This window comes from Crotalus tigris, unplaced genomic scaffold (genome assembly GCF_016545835.1).
Source record: "Crotalus tigris isolate CLP2741 ecotype Arizona unplaced genomic scaffold, ASM1654583v1 scf7180000020523.1239640, whole genome shotgun sequence".
Classification (NCBI taxonomy): domain Eukaryota; kingdom Metazoa; phylum Chordata; class Lepidosauria; order Squamata; family Viperidae; genus Crotalus; species Crotalus tigris.
In genome coordinates, this window is record NW_024098059.1 from 373,816 (window position 1) to 400,494 (window position 26,679).

Below are 26,679 nucleotides of genomic sequence, written 5' to 3' on the forward strand. Positions count from 1 at the left end.
TTGTAGAGGGTTGCCTTTTATAAATTCCAAGAACACAATATTGAATTTGAATGTGAAGGAGCACAGTATCATTAACTGAAATATTTTCACAAATTTTCATATTCTTCATGTTCTCATTTGCAAATTATTTATCAGGAACCTATGTTGTGCATAACTTCCAGTTTTATGTGTTAAGATTATTACTGTGGTTTCAGAGACTGTTTCATAAATCGAAGAAAAAAATTTCAACATATTCTACCAAATCTTTTTTTCTTTTTGGAACCTCTGAACTGGGCTCTGCCAATAGACAGAATGTAAAGAGATTCCTTTGATACTCCCATTTTATGAATTTTCTTATATTAATTAATCTCTTGTTGGTTGCTCAACTTGATTTTACTGAAATCACTACATAGAGTAGAACCTTCCGGAATACATGTGAAAAATCTTTTCTATATCAAAGACCAGATTTTCCAACATAGTCAAACTATCAAACTGATAACTTGTACAACAAAAATAATTTCTAGTTCCTCTGCCAGTTTATGTGCAGTCAGCAAGGTAAGGCTCATAGAAAATTTAATTTCTAGTCCTTAAATAAGGAGATATAATATAAACTGTTCCATGTTTATTTAAGTTTCTAAGTATGAGACTTAGCAGTCCATGAATGGAAAATCAGCCTCAAATTGCTCTGAGGCCATTCAAAGACTTACAGAAAGCATTGATAAAAAAATTCAAGAAAAAATATTTTGTAAAAGGATCAGAATGGTGAACAGATTATGAAGTCTCAGGGCTTGTAAGAACTGGTTTTTGTATTTTAAATTATTTTATTCATTTAAGTAGACTTCAAAGATATTAAAACATTCAACATATGTAGTTCTTAAGCCCATTTCTACTCAAGGGTCTATATCCCTAAGATAAATGTGCAGTTTAACAGAAGATCACAATAAGTAATAAGAAACAATTACTGCATTTGAATTAAGAAGGAAATCATTTTTATTAATATATGGTGAGCCTAATGTACGTTAGAGATGCTTATCTAGGGTTTTCAATCTAAAATTGAGAATAATTTCTGGGACAGACATATATTCTAATATTTATTCATCTCACTGCATAAGTGGCTTTCAATTATCATAATTGCTGAAATTCAGACAACCTCACCTGGCTTAGATGCTTTTGTAAAAGTCATTAATCTTGCCACAAAAATTATCCAGTGTTTTCTAATAAACATAGCTACTTGTTTAAAAGACAAGGTTTAGTTCTCCCTTTTCCTTGTACTGCTCTTCGCTTTTCAAATGCCTAAAATTTGCAGTATATTTCAGAGGAGCAGTTTTTCATTCTTTTCAAGGCAGAAAAACACCTCCAGATTAAAGACACATTTGAATACTTGGCTATTATTAATACTCATTATAGTAGTAGTAGTGCTATTATATGTCACATTAAATAAGATCAGGATGTTGCAGGAGTAGATGCCATTCTATCAGCAGAAAGTAAACATGAATTATTCCATATTATTTGGATGAAGCAATTCCTCTTCCCCTCTATAACTAGACAGCCTTGTCCGATTACAAGAGGCAGAGCTCCAATTTTCTAGGTGCTGTCTTAGCTTTTTTTTTTTTTGCTTAGAGGTTGAAAAATAACAATTTCTTCTTTCAGTAATATTAACTTTTATTCTGAAATATCCTTCAATTATTTTGGTTATATGCTCTGGAAATAGGCCAAGAGGAATTAGGTAAAATGCATGTCATTTTCTTTTCATAAAATGAGGACAATAATTTGCTTTTTAAATACACTTTGAAATATAATGATATTTGAATGTCCAAATGGCCTCATTTCCTGGTAGACAAGCCCATTATCAATTGAAGCTTAAAAATGCCTTTGACCTTTCATTGCCTTCTCAATGCTTTAACTCTTATTAGTGCTGGAAACCATTTCTTGGTTTAGCAGCCACTGCATAATTTTGATTCTTCTAACAGGGAAAGAAAAGCAGAAGAGACAGAGATGCCTTGTTAATCAGAAATGGTTCCTGGCATATGTGAATATTTTTTATTTTACATATTCATCTTTCACTTTTTCTGGAAGCTCAAAGTGGTATATAAATCCTTCCCCATCAACTTGTATCCCATAATAGCTTTAAGAGCCTGAGGGGAAAAAAAAGATTGGTCCAGTTAATGACACAAGCTCTATGGTGAAGAGAAGAACCCTGGGGTCTCCAGTGCAAATTTAATGCAGTGGCAGAAAGATTCATCACAGTAGTCCAGTTTGGAAACATTGTTTTCCACTATTAAAAATTTCCTACTCCCCTATAGCCTGCACACACTAGAAATGTTTGCTTCTTTTTTTTAACATGGGTAATCTTAATGATATGTTATTAAATAAGCTAGGTTAAAATAATCTATTGGTTAATTATCTTAAATAAAGATAAGCTTTTAATTAAACTTAAATGAAAACCAAAACCAAAAGTGGTTTTACATCTTCTCACAATTCTGCCAGACAGCAAGCACAAAAATGGCTATGGTGCTAAACAATAAGTATTTGATTGAGCTACACTCCTGTTACAAGTTTCAATACTGTAATCCAGTGGTGGCGAACCTATGGCACAGGTGCCAGAGGTGGCACTCAGAGCCCTCTCTGTGGGCACGTGCACCGTCACCCCAGTCCTAGGCCTTCAGCTGGGTTTTATAAAACGTTTTCGCTTTAGGCCTCCGCCACCCTTTGCAAAGAAAAAATAAAAGGTTCAATCAGTCAATTTCAACTTCTCGCGGGGAAAAAAAAGGTCTTGCAAAGATGGAATTGATTGAACTTTTTAGTCCCAGCCAGTCTGCCATTACCACCGCAGCTACGCCCAGCCAATGGGCCACACCCACCCGGCACTCGACAATGCATAAATGGGTTTTGGGTTGCAGTTTGGGCTCTCAGTCTCTAAAAGGTTCACCATCACTGCTGTAATCGGTGTTCCATATACTGGGATCTTGCCACATAATCCTATATCTTATAACTAAGAGTAACCTATCAAATATGTATTAGATTTATATACTTTATATAAGCTATAATCATAGAATCATAGAGCTGGAGGGACCTTGGACATCTAGCCCAACCCCCTGCCCAAGGCAAGAGTCCTCATACCATCCCGGACAAATGGTTGTCCAATCTTTTCTTGAAAACCTCCAGTGATGGATAATTGAATTGATATCCATATAACAATTTCATTGCTTAAATGGACCAAATATCTGAAAATAGGATTTGGAAAATGCAGATTTGCTGATACAGTCAATTTTCTTTTCTGCATAATCATAGCATTTCACAACTATTTCTGAATTTAATTTTCCCAATAATGCAGAAAAGAAATTCACAAAATGCTGTAATTAACAAAGGTCAAATATTTAAAAAAAATAGTCATAATTTGTGAGGCTGGTTACATGGCTTCCATTTTTAAGAGGACTGAATTAAATTTATTATATACCAGTAATCACTAAATGAACAATTTTTTTTAGCACTCATAGATCATCCAGCACTACTCAAGTACAAGCTTTCATGATGTCAGCTTTACCAATTAGGCCAGACAGGAAACATGACCAGAAGCTAGTTCTACTTTATTGTAAAGCTACCTTACCAGTGCCTTCTGAAAGGACCAATCTCCTGCCATCTCCTTTATAACCCAAGAAACTAAAGAGGATCCCTCCTGAACCTCTTGCCCTGCCACTATCCAGCTACAGGTTATGCTGTCTCTTATCTGACTATTCCTTAGGCACCATCTCTTCATCCTGTCTCCCAAGATCTTTCTCACATACATTATACATCAAGTCCTATTCAACACTGTTTTTATTTAAATTTTGTGTCTGTACATGTTTTCTATTTTCCGTGCATAGTATGACAGTATTGAGACTGATTAACTGAAGACACCGATTTCTGAATAGGGCAGATTTTGTTTCCAAAATTATGTCTTGCCTTACTTGTCAATATATAGACCAGTATATTGACAGTGAAGTCCTTCCCTTTCCCCATCTTCTGGGCAACAAGGGTGACTGGGGCTTTAATTTGCAGAAGGATGCAGTTTTGAAAATTGTGCAAAGCTACTTAAAACTCAAATATACCTCTTAAAGTTGGGTACATATGCATTAAAGGGCTATTTTTTCTTTAGGATAGTGTTGGTTTGAATCATATGTAGTGTTTGTGACTGCTCAATCCAATTAATTTTATCATATAAAATTGCTATTTGATTTCCAAATGTTCCAAACTATGCTTGAGTGCTATTTAATTAAAGTAACTATTTTTTCTAAGCACTTTAAGTACTACAATTGCACAACTGACAACAAAACAAATGGCTTTATAAATTACTCTAGACTCATTGTTCAAGATCTAAATGGGTCTTTTCAATCATCCTCTCCTTACTATCCTTTTGTAATCCAGTTTTGAAAGTAAGTACACAAGATAGTTTCACCAAAATACGAGAAAATATGGTTGAAATGAAAAGAAGTCAAAATTGGACTCCTACAACTTGAAGAACACTTGTAAGAGTTCTTCAGATTCCTAGCTACTATAAAAAATGTGTTGACTGTAGATTTCCAAAAGAATGTTTATACAATGGTTTATATTTAAAATGTAAAATGAAGAAAGATATACTGCTCAAAAAAATAAAGGGAACACATTGTGTTCCCTTTATTTTTTTGAGCAGTATATATTGAATACCTGGCTATCCCTTAGGATGTTTTTACAATATTTAGAGCAGATATTAGCAAAGGAAATCAAGAAAACTGCACTCAATTTCCCACCATTACTGGCTTCATTCTCCTTAAGTATTTCACAAAATCTAAGCTGACAAAGCTGAAGTATCTGTTGTAAACGTGGTGATAATTTTCATATTCTACTGGAAGACACTCCAGGAATGCTCTTTGAAGATATCTCAAGTATAGGAGTATTTTCAGGAGGCATCTTGAATATCAAGAGGTATATAAACATATCCAACAGCCATAGGTAAAGTTTTAGATGCCAGCTTTTCAAATGTATATTTATTTTTATAGAGGGAAACATGGATTCTAATAATTAAAATCTATTTTGTCAATTATAAACAAACAATTCAGAGTTTTTTTAAAAGACAAAATGCCATGAATTTTTTTCTCTCTGAATAGATCAGGCATGTCAAACTCGTGATGTCACATGACGTTGCGCGACGTATTGCAACTTTTTCCCCATTGCCGGCAATGGGGTGGGCGCGGTTTCGTCATGGTGCGTCCGGCCCATGGGCCAGCAGTTTAACATGCCTGCGATAAAGCATCTGATGATGTCAGCTGTTCTAATACTGTATATTCCAGCATATAAGGCGACCCGGCGTCTAAGACGACTCCCGTCTTCGGCGTCGAGTCGCATGTCTAGAAAGTCGTCTTATATGCCGGAAGCTACCATAATTTCCGGCGTATAAGACGACCCCCGACTTCGGCACCGAGTTTAACGAATGCAAAAGTCAGTTTAACGCTTGCAAAAGTCGTCTTATACGCCGGAAAGTACGGTATATGCATTCTGGTGTCCCCAGCAAACAGGTGCAATTAACCAAACAATATGACTCTCCATCTGTAGTTTCAAGTCTGTTGTCCAAACCAGGGGCTTTGTCTTATTGCTGTCTAAATGTGACAAGGAAAGAAGCCAAGAACAAGCCATGATTTTATTCAATGATTTGTTCTAAAAGCTCACTATTTTATCTGAGGAGGAAAAATAATGGAAAAGAAAAAAAAGGGAATTGTAAAAGAATAAACTAGTTTAGTGATTGAGTAAATTTAGATGTTTTTGTAACAAAAGAACCAAAGGAATATGTTATAATACTTGCGACCCAATCTTCTCTTGGGTTTTTTCCCCTTTACCAAACTCTTCACATTTCCTCAATTTAAAAAAGCGTAAATTCTTTCTTTGCAAGTAGTATAGACTTGCTGTCTGGTATCTCCTACTTTTCCAAAACTTGTCTCCCTTTTCTACCTTCCATTCAAATAGAAAGAGTTCCTTCATAAAAACAGATTGGAAATTAATTGATTGTATCACATTATAGTTGATTATAACACATCAATCTTGTCCTTTATTTTACAAACACAGCCATGCTATGTGAGCTAGAGCAGGTGTTGTTCCGTCTACCTGAAAAAAGATTTTTTAACCCAGTATTTGCCAATAGATATTAGAATTCTGATAATATTCCAAATGTATTCCCAAATATAATTCAATTAGAGAATTTGATAATTCAATTAGACAAATTATTTTGAACAATCTGGCTGCAAAGAAAGTCCCTGAGGGCTTCTCCCAAGAGCTCTGGAGGCTGGATGTAATCCAGGACTTCACTTCGTATTCTCTAATCCAGAGGTCCTCAGGCCCTGGTCCGTGGACCAGTACCGAGCCGTGGCATGCCAGCAACTGGTCTGCACAAACAAGGAAAGCCCCATCCACAGGATGCAAACAATACATAAAACCACGCCCCCTCCGGTTCGTGGAAAAACCACTCTCCACATAACCGGCCCCTGGTGTCCAAAAGGTTGGGGACCTCTGCTCTAATCCACAGAGTGTAGATGTTTTGCTCAGACATTTTTACATAAGTGAAACATTTAAACAGTTAAATCGTTAATTTAATTGCATTTCAGCTATTATTGGATGAAGGAGGCTGGGCAATCTACAAAGGGGTAGATTTAACATTGTTATCCATCAAGCCATTTTCTGGGTTATTTTAAAATTTGATAGCAACGCTAAGAGTACTTGAAGTTTGATATATCTATGTTTTCATTGTTTGCCCCAAATCAGCAGGAAATAATAACATTATTCTTCAGCAATCTAATGCTAAAATGTGATGGCATAATCTTTCAGAGTTCCCAAAAAGGGGCTTTGGAGGCTACATCCCTCCATAGATTGTCTACCCTGCTCTATTCAATACAGTTGTATACTTGTAACTGGGCTAAGAAATGGAGATGAGCAACGCCCCAAGTCGGACACAACTGGACAGGGGAAACCTTTATCTTTACATTTTCTACTCAAGCACAAAAATATATCCTGTTAAACATTAATATTACTGGCAGTTATGAGTTATAGACACACAGGTGTATTGTTTTAACTAAATGTAACATGGTTTTTATATGTAAGATATTATTTCATTTTATACATATTATGTATTTTTAACATTCCTCTGCCAGAATCCTGCCAGATTAAGGAACTCTTTTAATACAGAATCAATTCTAAATGAGGAAAAATCCAAGCCCTTGAAACTCTCTACTATTCTAATTTATCCTCAAGTCAATTTCAAAAATTAATAAAAAAAATAATGCACTGATTCAGAGGATTTTGAAGATTAATATACAATTGAGAGCAGAGGTTTTTCTTTGGGGGGATTGATAGATGAACAGTTTGGAAAAAAGTTGTGGAACTTTGTTTTTGTACACAATAACTGCAGTGAGATTATTACATGCACAAAGGAAAAAACTGGCACTATCCACAATGAGGAATGGCTGGTAAAGATGATAGAACGTGCTGAGATGGCCAAACTGACTTCCTTGATCAGAGAAAAAGACAATTATCTATGTTTATAGTTGACCTGGAAACTCCTTATAGATTTTTTGCCCGAAACAGAAAAAAATAATTTATGATTTATGGGTCTGATGATTAGACAGATTATTGAAAGAAGAGAGTTATGTTGTAACTATAAAGTAAAAGGAAACTCTATAGTTGTATTTATAACTGCTATAAAGAAGATTGGAAGTTACTTCCTTGTATTTTTTTTTCTTTTTGTACTTTTAGCTTTATTTTTGATTTAAACATCTAAGGAGATTCTCAGTAATCCAGGTCATAGTTGACTCAAAGATGCTTTTTCTTTCTTTCAAAAGACAACTGGACTTTTTTTTTAATTTGAGGAAAAAGATGAAAACATTTTGCTTCTCATCCAAGAAGTTTCATCAGTTATAACAGTTCTCTTTGATTTCTTTTTTCTTTTCTTCCCTTACTTTGTATTAGTTTTTAACTTCATTTTTTTTTTTAAAAAAAAACACCTTTGCATAAAATTATGCAACACGGCAGAAGACCATCACAGGGCAATTACAATTTTAATGACCTAATTTTACTTTCAAGAGAACCTGTACACATTTTCTAATTCAAATCACATTATATTATTGTTCTCCAAAGTTCAAATGAAATCTTTGCAAGTGTACGTGTTTACTTACATTTCCCATGTATTCCGAAAGCAGATCTTGCAAGGCTTGTCGCACTGCATTACACTCTGCCACTATGCGTTCCCGTCGGTCATCACGTGTGCAGGATGAGTCAGCCATTAGGGCTGCACCACTAATGATGCTCTCCAGGCGCTCTTCTAAGGATGGCCTAAAACGCTCTTCGCTGAAGTTCAATGGATCTACAATAATTTGTTTCTGTTAAAAAAAGAAATGGTTTATAAGTTTTAATAAAGTGACATGTTATTCTGGATTAGTTTGATGAAGACCTCTTAAAATTACTACAAAATAGTCTCTGTTTAACAAGTGTAATCTTAAAACATTTAGATCAATATACTACCCAGAATTAACCCAGTGTAACACTGGCTAAAACTAGAATTCAGTCTACAGAGATCTATGTTGACAGTCGGATTTTAGTCATTTTCTTAGCTTCAAGTATTACTTTTTAGAATAAGTATACATCAAAACATTTATTTGAACTTAAGGCTGCATTAGTGACTTCATTTATATTATCAGAGAGTAGACTCCGGTTTTGTGGTTTGTCAGTCTTCCAGTTATTCCTTAATGTTAAAGTAATATTCATTAACCAGGTTTATTATTTTAAAAAACTCAGCAGCTTTTTGTTTTTCTTAAAAATTCTCCTGGCTGCTAAGGTTTCTTTGATTTAGTATCAGCAGGCCCAAATATTTTAATTACACTAATTATGCCATTATCTTTTATCTGATTTTTTAATTGACATCAATTATGCCACTTTACTGCAAGAATGAAACTGCTCAGTAAATTCTCATATAGCACTATTGTTTATATATTCTATAATATTTTACACATCTGAGAGTGAATTTATTTTCTCCACACTTTGCCAATGTAGCTAGAAGTGACCTATTTGAAATATTAAAAGGGAATATTAAGAGACTGTGTTGAGGAAGGAAACCCTTTCACCTGAAACAAAAGTTTAATAGTTGTTCTACGAAAGTCTGAGGCCAATTTTTTTCCTTAAATTTTTTTGAAGGAAGTTTACACATTCTCTAACCAGAGGGGGAAAAAATGGTACCAAATATTTGGCATATCCCCCTAGTAAGAACTTTCACAAAAAACTATTGCTCAAACATGAGGCAGCAGCATTTTAGGGTCACAGAATCTAGTAACTCATTTAAGATCATCAGGTCAAAAGAAAAAATATCAAGAACACTACAAGTAGTTGTGTAAGAAAGGTAAATTAATTTGTTGTACAAGCTGCATCTCCTCAGATTCTATCTTCTACATAACTATCAGAGACATAGTAGCCTTGACCTCATTCCAAGTGGCCAATCTGAGCTCAGGGGTGGAGTGGAAACTGGGAAAGCTGGATAACGGAAGATCAATTTGGCTGGGAAAAGTACCTTGCAGATTATGGAGAGCTGCGTATGGTTGACTAGGAGAAGTGGTTCTCAACCAGAGATATGTATATCAGGTGTGTCACTCAAAAATAGTTCAAGTGGAACAGAGTAAACTGTAACTGTGCTGAGAAAGCGCAAGGGCCTCATTCCTGGTTATCTGACAGCCTGTCTGAATTCTGGAAAATCTGGAAGCCTAGCCTCCAAACTGGAAGCCCGTTGCACTTTCTCTCAAAAAACTAAAAAATTGAAATTTAAAATAAATTGATACAAAACTCTTGATTTTCCAATAAGAGAAGACTTTAAGTGCTGTTATAAAATAAGTTACAAGCAATTTGCATTTCTAAATTGCTAGAGTTGGTTTGAGCTGGGCATTATTAAACTAGGTGTTCATTGTACATAATTTAATAATTCCCAATTTGCATTCCTACAAATAAGTTTCAGTGTTTCTCAACCTTGACAATTTTAAGGCATGTGGACCTCAACTCTCAATTCTGGGAGTTGAAGTCCACATGCCTTAAAATTGTCAAGGTTGAGAAACACTGAGTTAGATCCTACTATATTTTGAAAAATAATACTTTTATCAGTTTTTACAATTATTGAATAACGATCCCCCTTATGTCAAGGTTGCAAATCAGAAACTGTCAAATCATATTGCTCCAGAAATACAGTGCCAAACTTATTTATGGTACAAATTTAAAACTTACATCAAAGTTATTAAGTGCATAAGCCAACTCTCCACCCCCACTCTGATGCTGGGCAGAATCTTCGGAAGCTGTTGCTTGGGCAGCATTAGAGATTCCTGTGACTGCCTGCTGCAACTGCTTGTAGATCAAGTCCCTATTAGCTTTATAAGCAGCTACATCTGGATGTTGGAGGCAAGCTTGAGAAGCGGTATAAAGTATAGGAATGTTTTTCTGAAGAATTCCTCTGGCTGCAGCCATCTGGTCACGATGGCCAATGTCTTTCAGTTCCTGTAGAAAGAGTTACATTTTATTTAGAGATAAAAGATTTTTTGGGAATTTAGTTTTTATATCAGCAGTGACAAGATGTGAGACTTCCAAGTATAAATCCCAAAAGCCAAATGGAGAGGGGCTGATGAAGTCCCACAGCACCAGGAGAGATACATATTGTCCATTCCTTATCTGACCTATTTCAATTAAGAAACATAGGGTAGCCCATATCAGGATGCATCAGGAAATTACATGATTTCTGGAACACAATGTTTGCAAATGAAGCCTGAAATGTCAATTTTGTAACTGAAGTTACAATTCCATCTGAATTGCAGAAAAAAGTATAAGCCAAACCTTAATGCTTAATCTGTAAGTGTGTATTAAACAGGCAGCAGTATCTCACAACAAACATCCTTCTCATCTCCTTATACCAGTTTATTCAGCAGCCTCTCCCATTCTAAGATACCTGCCCACTGTTTTATTTTTTGTTAAAAAAATTGGAACAAGCTATTCAACTGAATAATTATGTAATTAGGAACAGTTGCATAGACATGACTCTTGTTCTGTAGCTTTTGAGAAAAATGGGTAGCTTGATTTTAACTTGTTCCATAGAGAAGGAATTGCAGATTAAGTAATGACACTCTTTGTATTTTGCTAATCTCTATGAGGGAGATAGGCAGTTAAGAAGTTTGACATATAAATAAACAAACAATCTCATTCAAGAGACTAGCAAAACTGAAGCAGCTGACTAAAGATCTTCCCCACATTCAGCCAGCTCTTAGGACAGAAGTTAGAAGCAGTTAAATATTTTCTGAGAGACCTGTAGTAAATTGGGGCCACTTTGAATCTTTCCTTCTGAAAAAGGATCAAACTGAAGATAATGACACCTTACATGTCTTAGATTACATGAGCAGCATAATGTAGAAAGGAAAGAGCCAGGCAGCAGTATTGCAGGCAGGAGCCAATAAAATGCAGATTTCTATTGCAAACAAACTCTTTGGTAGTAAAATGGTCACATGAGTAGCTACTCACACAAAATTGGGTGGATTCGTGTAATTCTTCCAGGCTTATTATGGCATGACTCTTTCAGCAACTTATAAACCAGTGATGGCGAACCTTTTAGAGAGCGAGTGCCCAAACCTCAACCCAAAACCCACTTATGTATTGCCGGGTGCCGGGGGGCGTGGCCTGCCAGGTGGGTGTGGCTACAATGGTTATGGCAGACAGGTGGGTATGGCCAGCTCCATGTTGCTCCTGGGGAGGGATGCCTGTGGGGGCCGGGCAGGGTTGGGGGAGATCCAGGGGTCTCTGGCGGGTGGAGCGGTGGACAGGAGGCTGGTTCTGTGGGGTGAGGCGAGGCAGGGCGGGGATGCCATGTCGCAGGGCAAGGCGAGGCAGGGACCAGGGCGGCTGCTGCCTGACACCATCGGCCCCCGCACACAAAGGCCAGCAAGTGCATGGGTGCTGGGATGCATCCGGCCACATGGGACCTTGGCAAGTTAGCGGGCAGCTGGTTGAAGAAGACGGTTGCCATCTCCGGAGCATGGTGCGCGTGCCCACAGAGAGGGCTCCGAGTGCCACCTCTGGCACGCGTGCCATAGGTTCGCCGCCACTGTTATAAACTGTCAAAAGTATATTTTGTCTCCTAGATTCTATCCCTTTAATATGGCTGATTTCCACCAAGGCGCATTGCTTACAATTGTCTCCCTTGTAGCTACAGTGTTTCCCTACCCATGTGGCGGCTTTAGCTTTCTTTAAAAACAAAAGCTCCTGCAATTACATCACAATTTATACATCCTCTTCACACAATGGTCCATGTTATCATTTTGACATTCTATTATAATTGTTTCTGTATTGTAACAGTCAGAATTTGTAAAAGTATTAATCCTAAAATTACTATACCTGCTGTCTCTTGCCTGCCATTATATTAAGCTTGTCCACTTCTGGTTTAAGAGCTTTATACTGTATTCCTAAATCTTGTTCAGTTCCAGCATTTCTTAGTTTTAGAATGCCTTCTTCCACCTAGAGATTGAAATCAGTTTTAAATTATTCACAATATCTATAATTTAGTATGAATTCTACAAAAGCAGTTATTTATAATATCACTGTACTTAAGCAAGAGAAATATGGTCTAACCCCAACCCCAAAGCAAATCAATAAAATCAGACACGCTAGCAAAACAAGAGAAAACCATTACGTCTGTGAGTATCAGATTTCAATAAGCTATTAATGTTTTATATTGAATTTAGCAATAGCAATTTATGTTAAAAGGCCATGAACACATCAGATCCAAATTAAATTAAAGAACTGCCTGGGGTAAAGAAGTAAAACAGAATTTGTTCAACTGATGGCAAATCTGTCAACCAACATGTAACAATATAGGAATAGATCTTTTATTTTATAGAAATGTTCCATTTAGACCAGAATCTTGTGTCCACAATAACCCAACATTTCTTAAAAACTCCAAAGCAGGATATAAAAGACATGCTCTCGCCCTATTAACACCTTTTCCTGCAAGTTAGAAACAATGATTCTGAATTCATTTTATTATGATGCCATTAAAATAGTGAACAATATATTCAAGACTTACAACTTTAAGTTGCACAAGTAGTCTGTAGACATCAGCCATGTCAGCCAAAATGAGTAGCCGGGTAACTGCTGATAAGAGGGCCCGAGCTGCTCTCACCATATTCCCTCGTTTCACAGAAGAACAGGGGTCATCAGCAAATTCTCCAGAGGCACTCTTCATTAAGTCTCCTATATATACAGAAAGTAGCTGTAAGGCTTCAGCTTTTAGGATGATTAGGCAAGTATACCCAATTCAGCCAAAACTAAAATGGCATGGACACTTGTCATTAATACCTCTATCACTATAATTTTCAACACATTCTCTTCCAAAACAATTTAATGTTGGCACTTAGGCAAGTATTTCAAGATTAAGGATTTGCTGCTTATATAGGATTCAATGGCCTTAACAGAATGTCCAAATATTCAACCTGAAGCTGGAAAGAGAAGTAAACTGTGTTACTGGCTTTTTAAAGAAGACACATCTTTGTCTGATGTACTTAAGCAATACCATGCAAGCCCAGGAAAAGGCATGGCTTCATTATGGAAGCATTGATCTTGGTCTCTACGCTGGATTTCAAATACCTTTTAAAGTTCAAATACTGTACACTTTGAAATCTAGCCAAGATACAAAATGGGAATAATGTAAAATGTCGACTGTTATTGCTAAATAATAGTCAAATTTAGGCCTGTACAAATCTTGAACAAGATGCTTTTTGAACTATTAAAACATACTATATTTTTAGAAATGTAGTTGGAAACTATTCCTGGTTTTGTTGACATACATGTGGATAAACAGCTACTTTGCTTTGCTGGGAAAAATGAAGCAAAATTGCATGCACATTAATGTGAAGACACCTGGGAGATTTTTGAAGCCTAGAAAATGATGTGCCTGTTTTAATTATGCAAAAAAAAAGGTACTCTGTATGTGCCATTATGTTCTCAAACATCTTGTTTTAAATGGTTTTCATAGCCCCATTAAAATTATAGCTTTTTGTCAGCTGATAATACGCTCTATTAACATTTTAAAAATGGGGTCGAGGGGAAGAAAATATTGTTTTGGATTTTTTTTGTAGTAGAAGATATCAATTCAATCACCTAAGTTAAAGGCAATTTAAGATCATCCCGTTTTATACCAAGCTTTTTGGAAGTAACAAACAACAAAATCCTCTGCGGGTAATAATGGATCTATTTTCAATTTTACAATAAAATGTTGTTTAGGAAATACTTTAATAGACATCAGCCAATAAAGACAAAATTTCATTCCACAAATTTAATGGCTGACTCAAGGTCATTCAATATTTTTCTGTCCAGCCCTTCTCACAGGACAATGTGAGATTAAGCTGAGAGTGGAATAACTATATACACTTCTTTGAGGCCCTGTACATACATAAAAAAATGTAAAATTACATAAGACATGCTGATGCATATCAAAAGCTGAGCTTATCCCCAAGCTGGTGTTTAAATATACTGTATGCACATACTGACAAGCAAACTATTTCTTTTTTTAAATTTGTAATTCCTGTGAACTAATTTACAAATGTGGACAATCGTAAGAGTTGCAACTTCATCAAAGGTATACCTTGTTTGCGAACATCTTCCACAGCTGCTACCAGTTCTTCTTTAAGAAACTGGCTCTCCTTCGCAATTTTGTCCCCCTTTTCCAAAAAGTTCTCTGTTGCTTGCTCAACTGATGCAGCAAGAACATGTGCCTTTTTAGATCGGCCTCTTTTTTTGTTGGAAGGACCTTTGTTGCTTGTATTGACCAATGTTGTAACCTGAAAACAGCATAATATGATTGCTTGAACAAGATAACTCAAGTAACACACTCCATATTTAAATAACAAAGCTTCAGCTAGAAGGGGTTTTTTTGGGAACTCAGATGAAAAATCTGGAAACATTCAAAACATGTATACATCCTGGTGAGTTTCATATATCTATAAATCAGTAATGTGTGAAATTTTGGGGAGAATACTTGTGGAACCACAACATTAATAACAAAAAATCAAAAGATAACCATATAAAATTTTCATTACCTGGGTAACAAGAGGTTCAAGCAGTCTTTCAACTGCCAGTGTTCTTATTTCCAGGCTTTTTGGGTCCCATTTGAAATTAACATTTCCTGTATTAATGGTAGTCATTTCTAGAAAAGAAAAGTATTAAATCATTTCAATTCTCTACACAACACAAACATCTATTTATGCAGCAAACTCACTATAATCAATGGAGGTTACTCAAAACTAAATTCAGACTAAATAACTCAGACCCAAAATAGAGCCATTTACATGTATCATTTGAGTTCTTCTGACCAGCCAATCAAACTGAGATTTAGACTTGTAGTTGGAATTTCTTTCTTGACCTTTACTCCAGGGAGCAACTTTCTTGAGTATCAATATGCGACCTTGCACAATAAAATTAACTGAAAATAGCTCAAGATCACATGGTGAAATTGGATTATTTCAGAAAATTAATTTTGAGGTTGATATATCTAGGATTTTGTATGCCATCCTGGAACCTTTGTTTTAGATTAAACTTTATCCCATTTTTTTTTATCTTTCCCTTCCTATAGTTTTCTTTTAAATCAATTACTCTTTAAAAAGAAAATATCCCACCAGTTAAAAGTGACTTATAAAAGGAATAATCCTAACTGTAGAATGGAAGGACTAGATCAGTGGTGGCGAACGTATGGCACGGGTGCCAGAGGTGGCACTCAGAGTCCTCTCTGTGGGCACGCACACCATCGCCATCCTAGGCCTTCAGCTGGGTTTTATAAAACCTTTTCGCTTTAGGCCTCCGCCGCCGTGTGCAAAAAAAAAAAAAAAAGTTTCAATCAGTCAATTTCAACTTCTCACGGGGGAAAAAAAAGATCTTGCAAAGTTGGAATTGATTGATTGAACTTTTTAGTTCTACCCAGTCTGCCATTACCACTGCAGCCACATTCACCCAATTGACCACGCTCACCCAATTGGCCATGCCCAGCCAATGGGCCACACCCACCCGGCACCCGATGATGCATAAGTGGGTTTTGGGTTGCAGTTTGGGCACTTGGTCTCTAAAAGTTTCGCCATCACTGGACTAGATAAACTGTCCATTCCAACCATTTCATGAGTTTGCAATAAAAAAAAAACACAGCAGCAATATTCTAGCTGCATCTTTATATTCTGCTGCCACAATAGTATATATAGTATACTGCGTTACTACCCACACCCCTCACAGGGTTATTGTTGCAGGGAAAATAGGAAGTGGGAGCACTGTGTACTCCATATTAAGTTATACCTAACAAAGGCAAATACTAATTTAGTTCTAACCAAAGACTTAGATCTTCATAAAAATGCTAAGGTTTAATTACTTGTAGTTGTAGCCAATATAGTTCTACTCACTTTCAATAACAGCTATTTCCATCTAACAAAACTACAAAAGAAGTACATGGGAAAACATGGCATATTTTACATGCCTTAAGGAAGTTATCAATGTTGATGTCTTCTTGCTAACACCCTCTTCTAAACACTTACTTTTCTATCACATAAAATGCGAACAAGTTCCTTGTGTACATTCAAAACCTCATTTTTTGGGATCTAGAGGTAATCCTATAGAAAATGTCATTGTTTAAATATACCCTATTATTTTGCTTTATAGGTAGTCTGCAACCGATGACCATAATTGAGCTCAGAATTTGTTATAAGTTGCTACTGTTAAGCAAGGCACCCACATGATCCCTTTACTTAATAATGCCATCTCTCCTTTAAATGGAGCATGGGGGGCTGGGGGGGGGGTCCTGGGAGGGCTGGTGCAGGCCTAGGTCTGCACTGCAGCCCCATCCCAGCTCATACATGGCCTGAACTGGGCCTCTTACATCCCCACCCTTTGCACAGCTTCCCACCCTGCTGAGACCTTGAAGTGGGCCTTGGGCCTCCTCCCTCCGTTTGTCCACTTATTTCTTCCAAAGATCATCTTTCCAAAACAGCACCCAGATGATTCAATGCATGGCCTTCCTCCAGAGGCCACCTTTCATCATTCTGGGAGATCACAAGAAAGCTGCCCATTTCCAGAGTGGAAGGCCATGCATCACATTGTATGGATGCTCTTTTGGAAAGGCAACCTTTGGAAGAGATAAGTGGAGTAAGGTGTGACTGGGCAGGGAGGAGGCCCAAGGTTGTGGGACCCAATGGGATGGGAAGCACTCCCAAGGCCTGTGGGAAATAGGTCCAAGGAACCTACCCAGGCAGGATGAAGAGGAAAAATTAAGCAAGTGTGGCAGTTACAATGTCCCTGAGGCCAGTCATAAGGGCCTGAATTGTGATCACTTGACTATGAAGGAGTTGCAACAATTGCAACTTTGGATTCGGGTTGTCATTTCAAATGGCTGCTGAATGAATGGTATGAAATGGATTCTCAAGCATTCTAGATATGTTTTGTTTGTGAAACAAGAGACATGCTTGAAACACAGCTGTTTGAAACGCAAAAACACTTCAGAATGCCCAAAACGGCATTTTGCTAAAAACAGCAATTCATTCTTGAATGGGGGGCATTTTCAAATTCAGTATTTTTGCACATCTTTATTGCTTTCCACATAATGATCTGACTGTAGATCTCATTAGAACCTTGCAATTAGAAACTTGCAAAGTAAAATCAGAAAAGAGACTTCTAAATAAAACTTAATTACTGCAATGTGTTCAAGTATTAGATGTATGGACAATCATAAAACAGCACAGTTATATCAATTTCATTATAGAATGACATTATCTTAATAACTAAAATCCACCAAGAATTTTTAAAACATAAAATGGAGACAAGTAAGTATCCTAATAGCTCCATGCGGTTCAAGTTGAAGAAATATGCTTTTTTTAAAAGTGCAATTGAAATAATTAAATTTTAATCTGAATATATGTAATTCAAAAGTGAAAGCCAGTTTGGTGTAGTGATTAAGCACCAGGCTAGAAATCAAGAGACTCTGAGATTTAGTCACACTTTAAATATCAGGCCAGCTAGGTGACCTTGGGCCAGTCACATACTCTCAGCCCTAGGAAGAAGGCTGTGGCAAACCACTCCCTAAAACCTTGCCAAGAAAAGGGCAGGGCTTTGTGCAGGCAGTCACTAGGAGTCAAAATAGATACCAAAAAAAAAGCTGCAATTTAGGACCACAAAATTATGCTGTCAACAAACTAACCAATTTAAAAACTTTTTATTTTGATTATAATTAAAGTATCATTTAGTTGTTTTCAGCAAAAAAAATTAAATGGTGAAAACTTCCTCAATGCACAGCAAAGCCAAACCATTCAACTGGGGTGGGGGAATCAATTCTAAGTTTCTAGTCATACTATTTAATTCTAAGTTGTCCAGTCAAGACAACTTTCCATGAAGATGGATGGATATGGGTAGAGGAACTGCAATATGAAAACTGACAACTCCCCAATCCAACTGGATGAGTGAACTCTGTTTTCAAACTATTCAAGATACACGTTGCTTTTTTGGTGAAGCCCATGTCATATTATAGGTACACATTCTCTTATACTATTCCATAATACAGGAACTTTAAACTATAGAAATAGTTTAAACTGGTCTCAAAAGCCCATTTCCTTTCTTTACATTTTGAAAGCTTATTAATTTTTATGTCTGCATCTTAAGGATGTTCATGGAAAACTGCAACAGCCAAACTTTTAGCTGCTGAAAATTTTACAATTACAGGAAATAATCTTATTTTAAGCACAACTGAATTTTCCCTTTGACTTTCTTGAAAACTCAAGTGGTTCTGTATCACACTGAGCCTTTCAACACAACAGGTTGGTCTCATTCCATGGAAACTTTTGAAAGTTCCCGGATTTTCTTTTTGCATGGCTGTCCTCAATGGCTGTTCTGCTCTTTGTTTCTCTCACCTCTTCTACCATTCTTTCTCGTTCATTTCCCCAGTCTATAACTTCTCATTCAGCCACCTTGCATCAGGCAGATTATTCATGGTGGATTTTGTAGTTAGTAAACCAAACATCAAGAGCAGAAATTTAAATACATGAAAACATATCAGCAAACCTTCACTTCACAGGTTTCAATGAAACACGTCTGTGACATCTGTCTAAAATGTATGCAATTGTTGAGCAGATAGCAATACGGGTGATGTCATTATTCCATTCAAAAATTTTACCCTTGTTTTTTTCCCTGGTACTTTCACTCTAGATACAACAAGAGATACTGTAGTAGTTTTGGCAAGCAGCCTAAATGACAATTAAATGACTGCATCATTAATGAAAGTACTATACTATAGTTGTCTGGCAGATTATATAATAGCCATTAATCCTCCTATCCAGAGAACTTTTGATTACAAAACGCATACTGCACTGAGACTTACTATGGGGCAAACAATAATCACAATAAATGGAACATGTTTTCTTTAATACTGTTTATTTTGAGCACTCACATTAAACCAACACTGGATGAATCGATTAATGAATGGTTCCACAATCACACAGTAACGGGAAAAGGATTTGTTACTCCTGTAAGAAAGTGTATCTGTAGGAACATCCTGAATTTAGATTTTATTTAGTGATTTTTGTCATTCTATGATAGCATTTTCATTACTCAGTTTTCCCATTTGCACTGATATAAAATGGTGAAAATCTGAGATTACTTTTGAAAGAAGATAAATTACCAAGTTGGTGTTAGCTCTAATGTTCAAGGAAGTTATCCTAAGTACCATATGAAAACCTGGAAATATGTAAGAATTTCAATGGCATTTAGTGGCAATTTAATATTATGGACACATATAAAACTAGGTAGATACAGTATATTCAGAATTTTTTTTCTCAATGCTGAACAGAAAGTTATTAAAAACCCACCCTCAATACAAGCCAGGAGAAATTGGTGGGATATATGTTGTTACTTTCTACTTGAAGCACACATTGCTGTAACATATTTAGAATGGCTCCTTCTGGTATAATTATTGCAGTAAGCATCTCTTTTGAATTCTCTGCCAAGTCTTTTAGCTTATAATGCCTAAGCATGCCCTTAAGAAAACCTACTATGGAAATGCAGTATGGGTCCTTATCTCTGACAAAGAATATCCTGCAACTTAAAGGGAGAATTGTTTCCATATCTGAAAGGAATCTATCAATTGATTTATGAGCAAAGTACTGTTTGCTCATAAATCAATCTGAATACATATATAAAAAAATTATGCACACACACAATTCAAAATGAAGGTCTCTAAAATGATGCCCAAGACAAATGAAATATTTATGAATATCTCCTTTGGGGGTAACTTTAAAGCTCTTCAGATTTTTAATTTTAAATTAAAAGGAGAAGGAGAAACTTCCTGACAGTTAGAACAATTAACCAGTGGAACAACCTGCCTCCAGAAGCGGTGAATGCTCCAACACTGGAAGTTTTTAAGAAGAGACTAGACAGCCATTTGTCTGAAATGGTATAGGGTTTCCTGCCTGAGCAGAGGGTTGGACTAGATGACCTCCAAAGTCCCTTCCAACTTTTATTTTATTATTATTTTGTTAGAAAGCAAAGTGACAACTTTTAGCATTGTCATTATTTCACAAAAACATTGTGTAGCCACAAGCAAATTGGAAAATAAAAACAGTGAATATCTACAACTTAATTCTTTGTTATTAATGCACCCATTTCTACACAAAATCATTGGGGGGGGGTTAGAAAGAATGTGAGAACACTGTAATTATTTGGGATCTCAGTAATTGTTCATGCCTTCATTGCAACCATTTTGTGAAGAAGTAAGCTTCTTATAGAAGACTTATATCACCCACAATATACTCCCAAATTTCAAAGCTCATAATTTGTTTAACAAAGAAAACAAAGCCCCAAACAGATGTTAAAGAAAGCTTTTGTTATTTTCTTAACTAACCTTTCTGAAGCAACTGCACAAATATGAAGAGATACTATCAAAATCTCTACACAAGCCCTTTTGAAACACAAGGCTAATCTATCAAACTCTCTACACAATCCCTTTCGAAACACAAGGCTAATCAAGAAGGCATCCTCCAGTGCTAGAAAAATATCAAATTATACATAGTACGCCAACCTTAACATTTATGGATATTTATTATTACTTTTATTTTATATGATTTGGTGTCCCCATCTCCAACAATTCTGAGTGTCTCACAATTATAGAGAATAAGGAAGTGACTTTGATTAAGATATTCAAGGTGTGCTGCCTATGAAAAAAGCGGCTGAAACATTTTTAGGTCCAGACCGAATAGTTCAGGCAGCCACTTCCAGAATTCACTGACAAATAAGGGGGAGAAGATAAACAATCAGACTTGCAAGATTTTGTTATTGTAATCCAGGGGTCTTCAAACTTGGCCCTTTTATGACTTGTGGATTTCAACTCCCAGAATTCTTCAGCCAGCATGCCTGGCTGAGGAATTCTGGGAGCTGAAGTCCACAAGTCATAAAAGGGCCAAGTTTGAAGACCCCTGTTGTAATCAATCTACAGATACTCCACAACAATTTACCAATATCCAATAACCAACAGAGTCCCCATTCCAAGGCCTGGGAGAATGCCAAGATCTCTTTGGGCCCCTGGTAAGACAGTGTCATTCTACAAGGCATGCATTGAGAGATATTGTTTGATCAAAGGAACCTGGAGTGCACCAAATCTGTCAGCTCAAATCAGCTGGGAAGACCCCAAGGGACATAAGCGATCCCTTAAATCAGGAGTCCCCAATCCCTGATCCGTGGACCAGTACCAGGCCGTGGCATGTCAGCAACCGGTCCGCACAAACAAGCAAAGCCCCATCTGTGAGATGCAGGCAGCACACAAAACCATGCACCCTCTGGTCCGCAGAAAAACCTCTCTCCAGGGAACAGGTCCCTGGTGCCCAAAAGGTTGGGGACCTCTGCCTTAAATAACCATCATGTAGGGTATTGTAGGTCATAACCAGCACCTTGAATTGTACCTAGAAGCAACCTGATAATCATTGTAGTTCATGCAGTCATATGGGCATATAAAGGCATTCATTCTGGACCAATCAAAACTTCTCAATGGTCTTCAAAGGCAATCCCATGCAGAGTGTGTTCCAATATACCCATATATTTGGCAATGTCATATCAGAATATGAATTTTCAGTTTAGGTGAATGCCTAGTTAGATAGCTGTCCATTTCTGTTCTTGACACCACATTATCTTCTAACAAAACAGGTTGGAAAAGCATTCCCTACCTCTAATCTGTCATATTAAATCACAATCTAGAATACTTCATTTCAGATAGTTTTCAGTTTAAAATCTTGAACATACATGTCACATATTACTGATAAGAAACTTTACTACTTTTTAATTGAACAGTTCCCAACATCACTTTTTAGTAGGCATGTCAAACTCACGACATCACGTGACGTCACGCAACGTATCGGGTCGGTTTTGCCATTGCCGGCAATGAGGTTGGTGCAGCTTCCACTGACGTGTCCGGCCCACAGGCCGGCAGTTTGACACCCCTGCTTTATAGCTACCAATACACACAAATAAAAAACTAATGTAAGAATCTTAATGAATGTATTCATTGAGACTGAATTACTCTTTGCCTTATATATGTGATGTATTGGGACTGAATGACTCTTTGCCTTATTTATATGATTGTATTGTTTCTTGCTTCACACAGCTTAGCATTTGGGTCCAAATTGTGGACCTTAGGTTAACAATGTCTATTTTTCAGATGTATGCAGCAAAGGGCTGTTTGGTTATGCTAGAACCAAACATTCTTATTCAAGAGGGGGTTCCAAAAGCAATTGTTCAAAGCTGGGCTTCTCTCTTTGCTAGTAAGAAAAAGAAGAAAGTATACTAAATATGTACCATGTGGAGAAAGTGGGCAAAGATGACCAAGGGAGTGAAGAAATATTAGATTAGGACAAATAAGTAGTTAAATAAGCAAAAATCTGGTGCATTTCATCATAATATCTCTGCTAGATATAATAGATGTCTTTGTAAAACATACAGCTGGGAAAAAAGGAATGCTATTTTACAGTTCTACAAAATAATAAAAAAACAGAAAAGCAACAGAGGTGAAAAATGTTTGGACACAAAGTTGCAGATATACCCCATAAGCACAGACAAAAATTAATAAATCCCTTATTTTATTAACACGTGGATAATCTTAATGGTGTTGCAGGAGCAATGCTGAATTGCTTTCATGTGCTTCAAAGGTAAAATCATTTTTGAATCAAGCACAATTCCTGGTGTCTTCAGATACATCCTTACAATTCTTCTAAGTGACATTGTGAAAATCTCTTTTACAATTTCAGGTGATACAGAAGCTGTGAAGTGGCAGGATTTCCTATTACACAGACTGTACATGACTGTTCCTGCACTCTTGTTTAGATTTCAAATTACAGAGTCAACAGCCCCATGTAAAATATTTCATAAGATTTATATAAAATTTGCCTACTATATTCAATAATATACCAGAATTACTGAAATATTTTTAGCATTTGAACCATAATAGACATTGATATCATATATAACACAAGCTGTGAATGTTTCATTTCACCGCTCAACTCCAGGCAGTTTAATACCAAGTCTGTAAAATCACCTTTTTTAATCAGAAAATATACCCAACTTGTTCTCTGGGTCAGCAAAACATACTTGAAGATTATAGTTACTTTTCATAGTAAAAATATTCATCTGTTTGATTAATGCTACTTATAGAAAAAGAAGCTTATAGGAAAATAACAGAAACTGGTCATTCAAAAACCAGATTTGAATTTAAAAAAAACCTATTAGAACAGATTTATGAAACTTGGAATATTTGAGTAATAGATAACAGAAGCCCAATCTTAAAGAATATGGCAGGCTAATTGTTTAACACAGTAGCTAAAAAATGAAATACTATTTATCCATAAAGATTTACAGTGATTGTTTCATAAGCTGTCTTCCGCAGATCTTTATATATCAACATAAGATTTAACCAGAAAGATTTAAGACAGCAGTTTTCTGAAGCTTGCTACTCTTTGACAATTTTTTTTTTATTAAATCGTGTACTGTAAGTTAAAACCAGCTTAAGATGATTGTGGAACTAATAACTGCTTAGCTAGCATTTTCGTTGCTTTCACACTAGCAGTTTTCAAAAGTCCCTCAAAAGTTATTTTACTTCCATTGGGAAGGAGGCACCCACGACTTCCTATCTCAGCTGCCAGCAACTCCTCACGCTGGTGTATGACGGAAAAGGGAGTCTTTCTCCACCCTCCTCCCCATTCTCTTAACTCGCGTCCTCTTTCCTTTTGGGGGAAAGGTCCTATTGCACTAAGATGCGTCCTCTACAGCAAAATAACCCATGGGATATGTAGTGACCCACACTGGCAGCATGAACCCCGCGAAGAAACTTCTGACATACTTTCACACAAGCAGATTAAAGTCAGAGTCCCCTGCCCGGGTCCCGGAATGAATAAACTTAAGAAGGGGGGGGGAGAGAAAAACCGGCTTCCTTGCTCCGCCTGCCCTGCCCTCCCTTCCCTTCGGAAGATAAGAGCGCTCCCTACTCCCTGGAATGGGGACACCGCCCGGGGGGAGGGGGAGGGGAGGGAGGCCGCCGGCGGAGGAGGCGAAGGGAACGAAAAGCAAGAGAAGCCCTCCCTCCGGCCAGTTCCGGGTCTCCCTCCGCCTAGCCTTTATGGGAAGGGGAAGAAGTTAAAGGGAGCCGAGAGGGCGGCCCGCCGCCACTTCTAAACTTTCCAACTCGGCCAAAGAGAGGCCCAAGCCGGACAAAGCGACGCCACGCCATCTCCAACCCGCCTCCTCCTCGACCGAAAGTTACCTGCGGCGGCAGTTTATCCCCCTCCGCTGTGGCGACGGCGATTTAACGCTGGCTTTCCCACCAACAGGCCCGCCTCGGCTTGGTCTTCCCTCTTCCCCCGACCCCGCGCTTTGTCTCGCAGCGGTCGTCGGTTAGGTGCGGCCGCCTCGCTTGGCCTGGCCCTGGCTGCCTCCGCCGCGCCCCGTCCCAAACTCAGCTCGAAAAGTCCGCACGGGAGACGACGAGGAAGCGGACTCTTCCGGGCACCTCCCCCTGTGTCGCTTTCCCAGCTCTTCCCGGCACCGCCCTCTGCTCCTCGCCGGCTCGTCCCAACACCGCCCTCGGCCGCGTTGCTTCCCGGCCCTTTCCAACAGCGCCGGCTCTTCCGAGCACCACCCGCCTCTGAACGGCAGCAGGCAAAACCCGGCCTTTCGAGAGAGAGAGAGAGAGGAGAGAGAGAGAGCGCGCACGGGCGGGGGGAGGGAGGCGCGCAGGAAGTGGGTGAATCAGGGCGAGAGTTTCAGGTGAGAGTTTCAGGGTTGGCGCGGCCGGAGAAGGAACCGTATTCCGAAGATTCCCGACAGGCGCGTGTGCTTTTAACACACCTTTTTATGGACATAGGGGAGGGAAGTGTGTTTTCTTCGTTTTCCATATACGGTTGGGAGCGCCTGCGCTTCTTTTGCGAAAAAACAACAACAACCCCTATGAAATCCAGTGCAAGCGACGTCACGACTACGAGAAAGGCATTTTGCGAAAGAGTCGAGGGAGACTTCCGTGGAAGACTACCAGACTTTAGAAGAATTGGTTTTAAGTGCGCTCTAAATAAAAACAAAAGGTCAAGCAGAGTTTTACACAATTGTAATAAATGTTCAATTTGATCGCAAATGGTGAAGTGAAACTTTTTACCATATGGATGGTTAAAAAAAAAAGCCCTAATAAATTTGATGGCCTTTAAGCTCGCTCTTTTTATTTTTTTTAATTTGCTATAACAAATATATGGCTATTTTTCGAGAAACCTCCTTGATAAAATTATTTATTGAGAATGCTTACACCTCACTGTTCTTTTTAAAGAAAGAACTTAAGACAGCATAAAGTTGGGCCAAAAACATCCACAATAAAATACAACTTGAGTGCACTGGCTAAGTGTGATTGCTAGTGGAGCAGAAAACAATGCCAGCTCAGCCAGTTTTATTGTCAGATAAGCTTTATTTATTTTGTTAGAAAGATAGGTTCTTTCTGCTTTTTAACAAACTGTCCCGATCCTTCTCATATTCCATGCATTCTTCAGGTAGTACACATGGACCTGGATAAATACTTGTTGATGTTGATTTATCAGCTTTTTGCAATCTGGACCTCTTTAAGCATATTCAAATCTCAGCTCCCAGTTTCCTTCCTTAAGGTATGTTGGTAATACCAGCCAGGAATTCTAGGAACATCTCTGGAGGGCTTTTGGTTAGATAAGGTTGATTTTAATATTCAGATTGTTGTAAGTGGGTAGAGGAGGTATACTGAAGAAACCATCCTGACTTTTTTCTCATGTTAATTCTGGCAATCAAAGATATTCTAGGAATGGGGAGCTTCAGTACATCAGCTGGACCAAGGCAGTTTAGACCAGTTGTGTAGACTTGCTGGCTGAGGAATTCTGGGAGTTGAAGTTCTCATACTGAGATTGAGAAATATTGGTTTCGAATTATTGGTTCATAAGATGCCCACAAATTAGTTAATTAACTTCCCAGCTGAACATCATTTGGCCCTATTGTTGCAGCTGGTTTAATCTGAGTCATATTTTTTTCCCCCTAATAGCACAGCTCGTGGTCGTAGTGTGGTCTGTGAAGTTATTGGAGTAGGAGCTAGAAGATCCCAATTTTAGTCCATCCTCACCTATGGAAGGT

The 26,679-nt window shown here is 37.6% G+C and overlaps 1 protein-coding gene across 1 annotated transcript in view; it reads right to left on the reverse strand.

The window, feature by feature from the left end:
* CTNNA1 (catenin alpha 1) overlaps positions 1–25,039 on the reverse strand; it is a 76,066-nt gene extending 51,027 nt beyond the window's left edge. The window contains exons 1-7 of the mRNA XM_039367023.1: positions 24,809–25,039; positions 15,087–15,193; positions 14,633–14,828; positions 13,076–13,242; positions 12,388–12,507; positions 10,240–10,506; positions 8,154–8,357 (exon numbers count right to left, since the gene is read on the reverse strand). Coding sequence (XP_039222957.1) covers positions 8,154–8,357; positions 10,240–10,506; positions 12,388–12,507; positions 13,076–13,242; positions 14,633–14,828; positions 15,087–15,191 — 1,059 coding nt within the window. The 5' untranslated portion in view covers positions 15,192–15,193; positions 24,809–25,039. The remainder of the gene's footprint in view (positions 1–8,153; positions 8,358–10,239; positions 10,507–12,387; positions 12,508–13,075; positions 13,243–14,632; positions 14,829–15,086; positions 15,194–24,808) is intronic.
* Between the last annotated feature and the right edge of the window lie 1,640 nt (positions 25,040–26,679).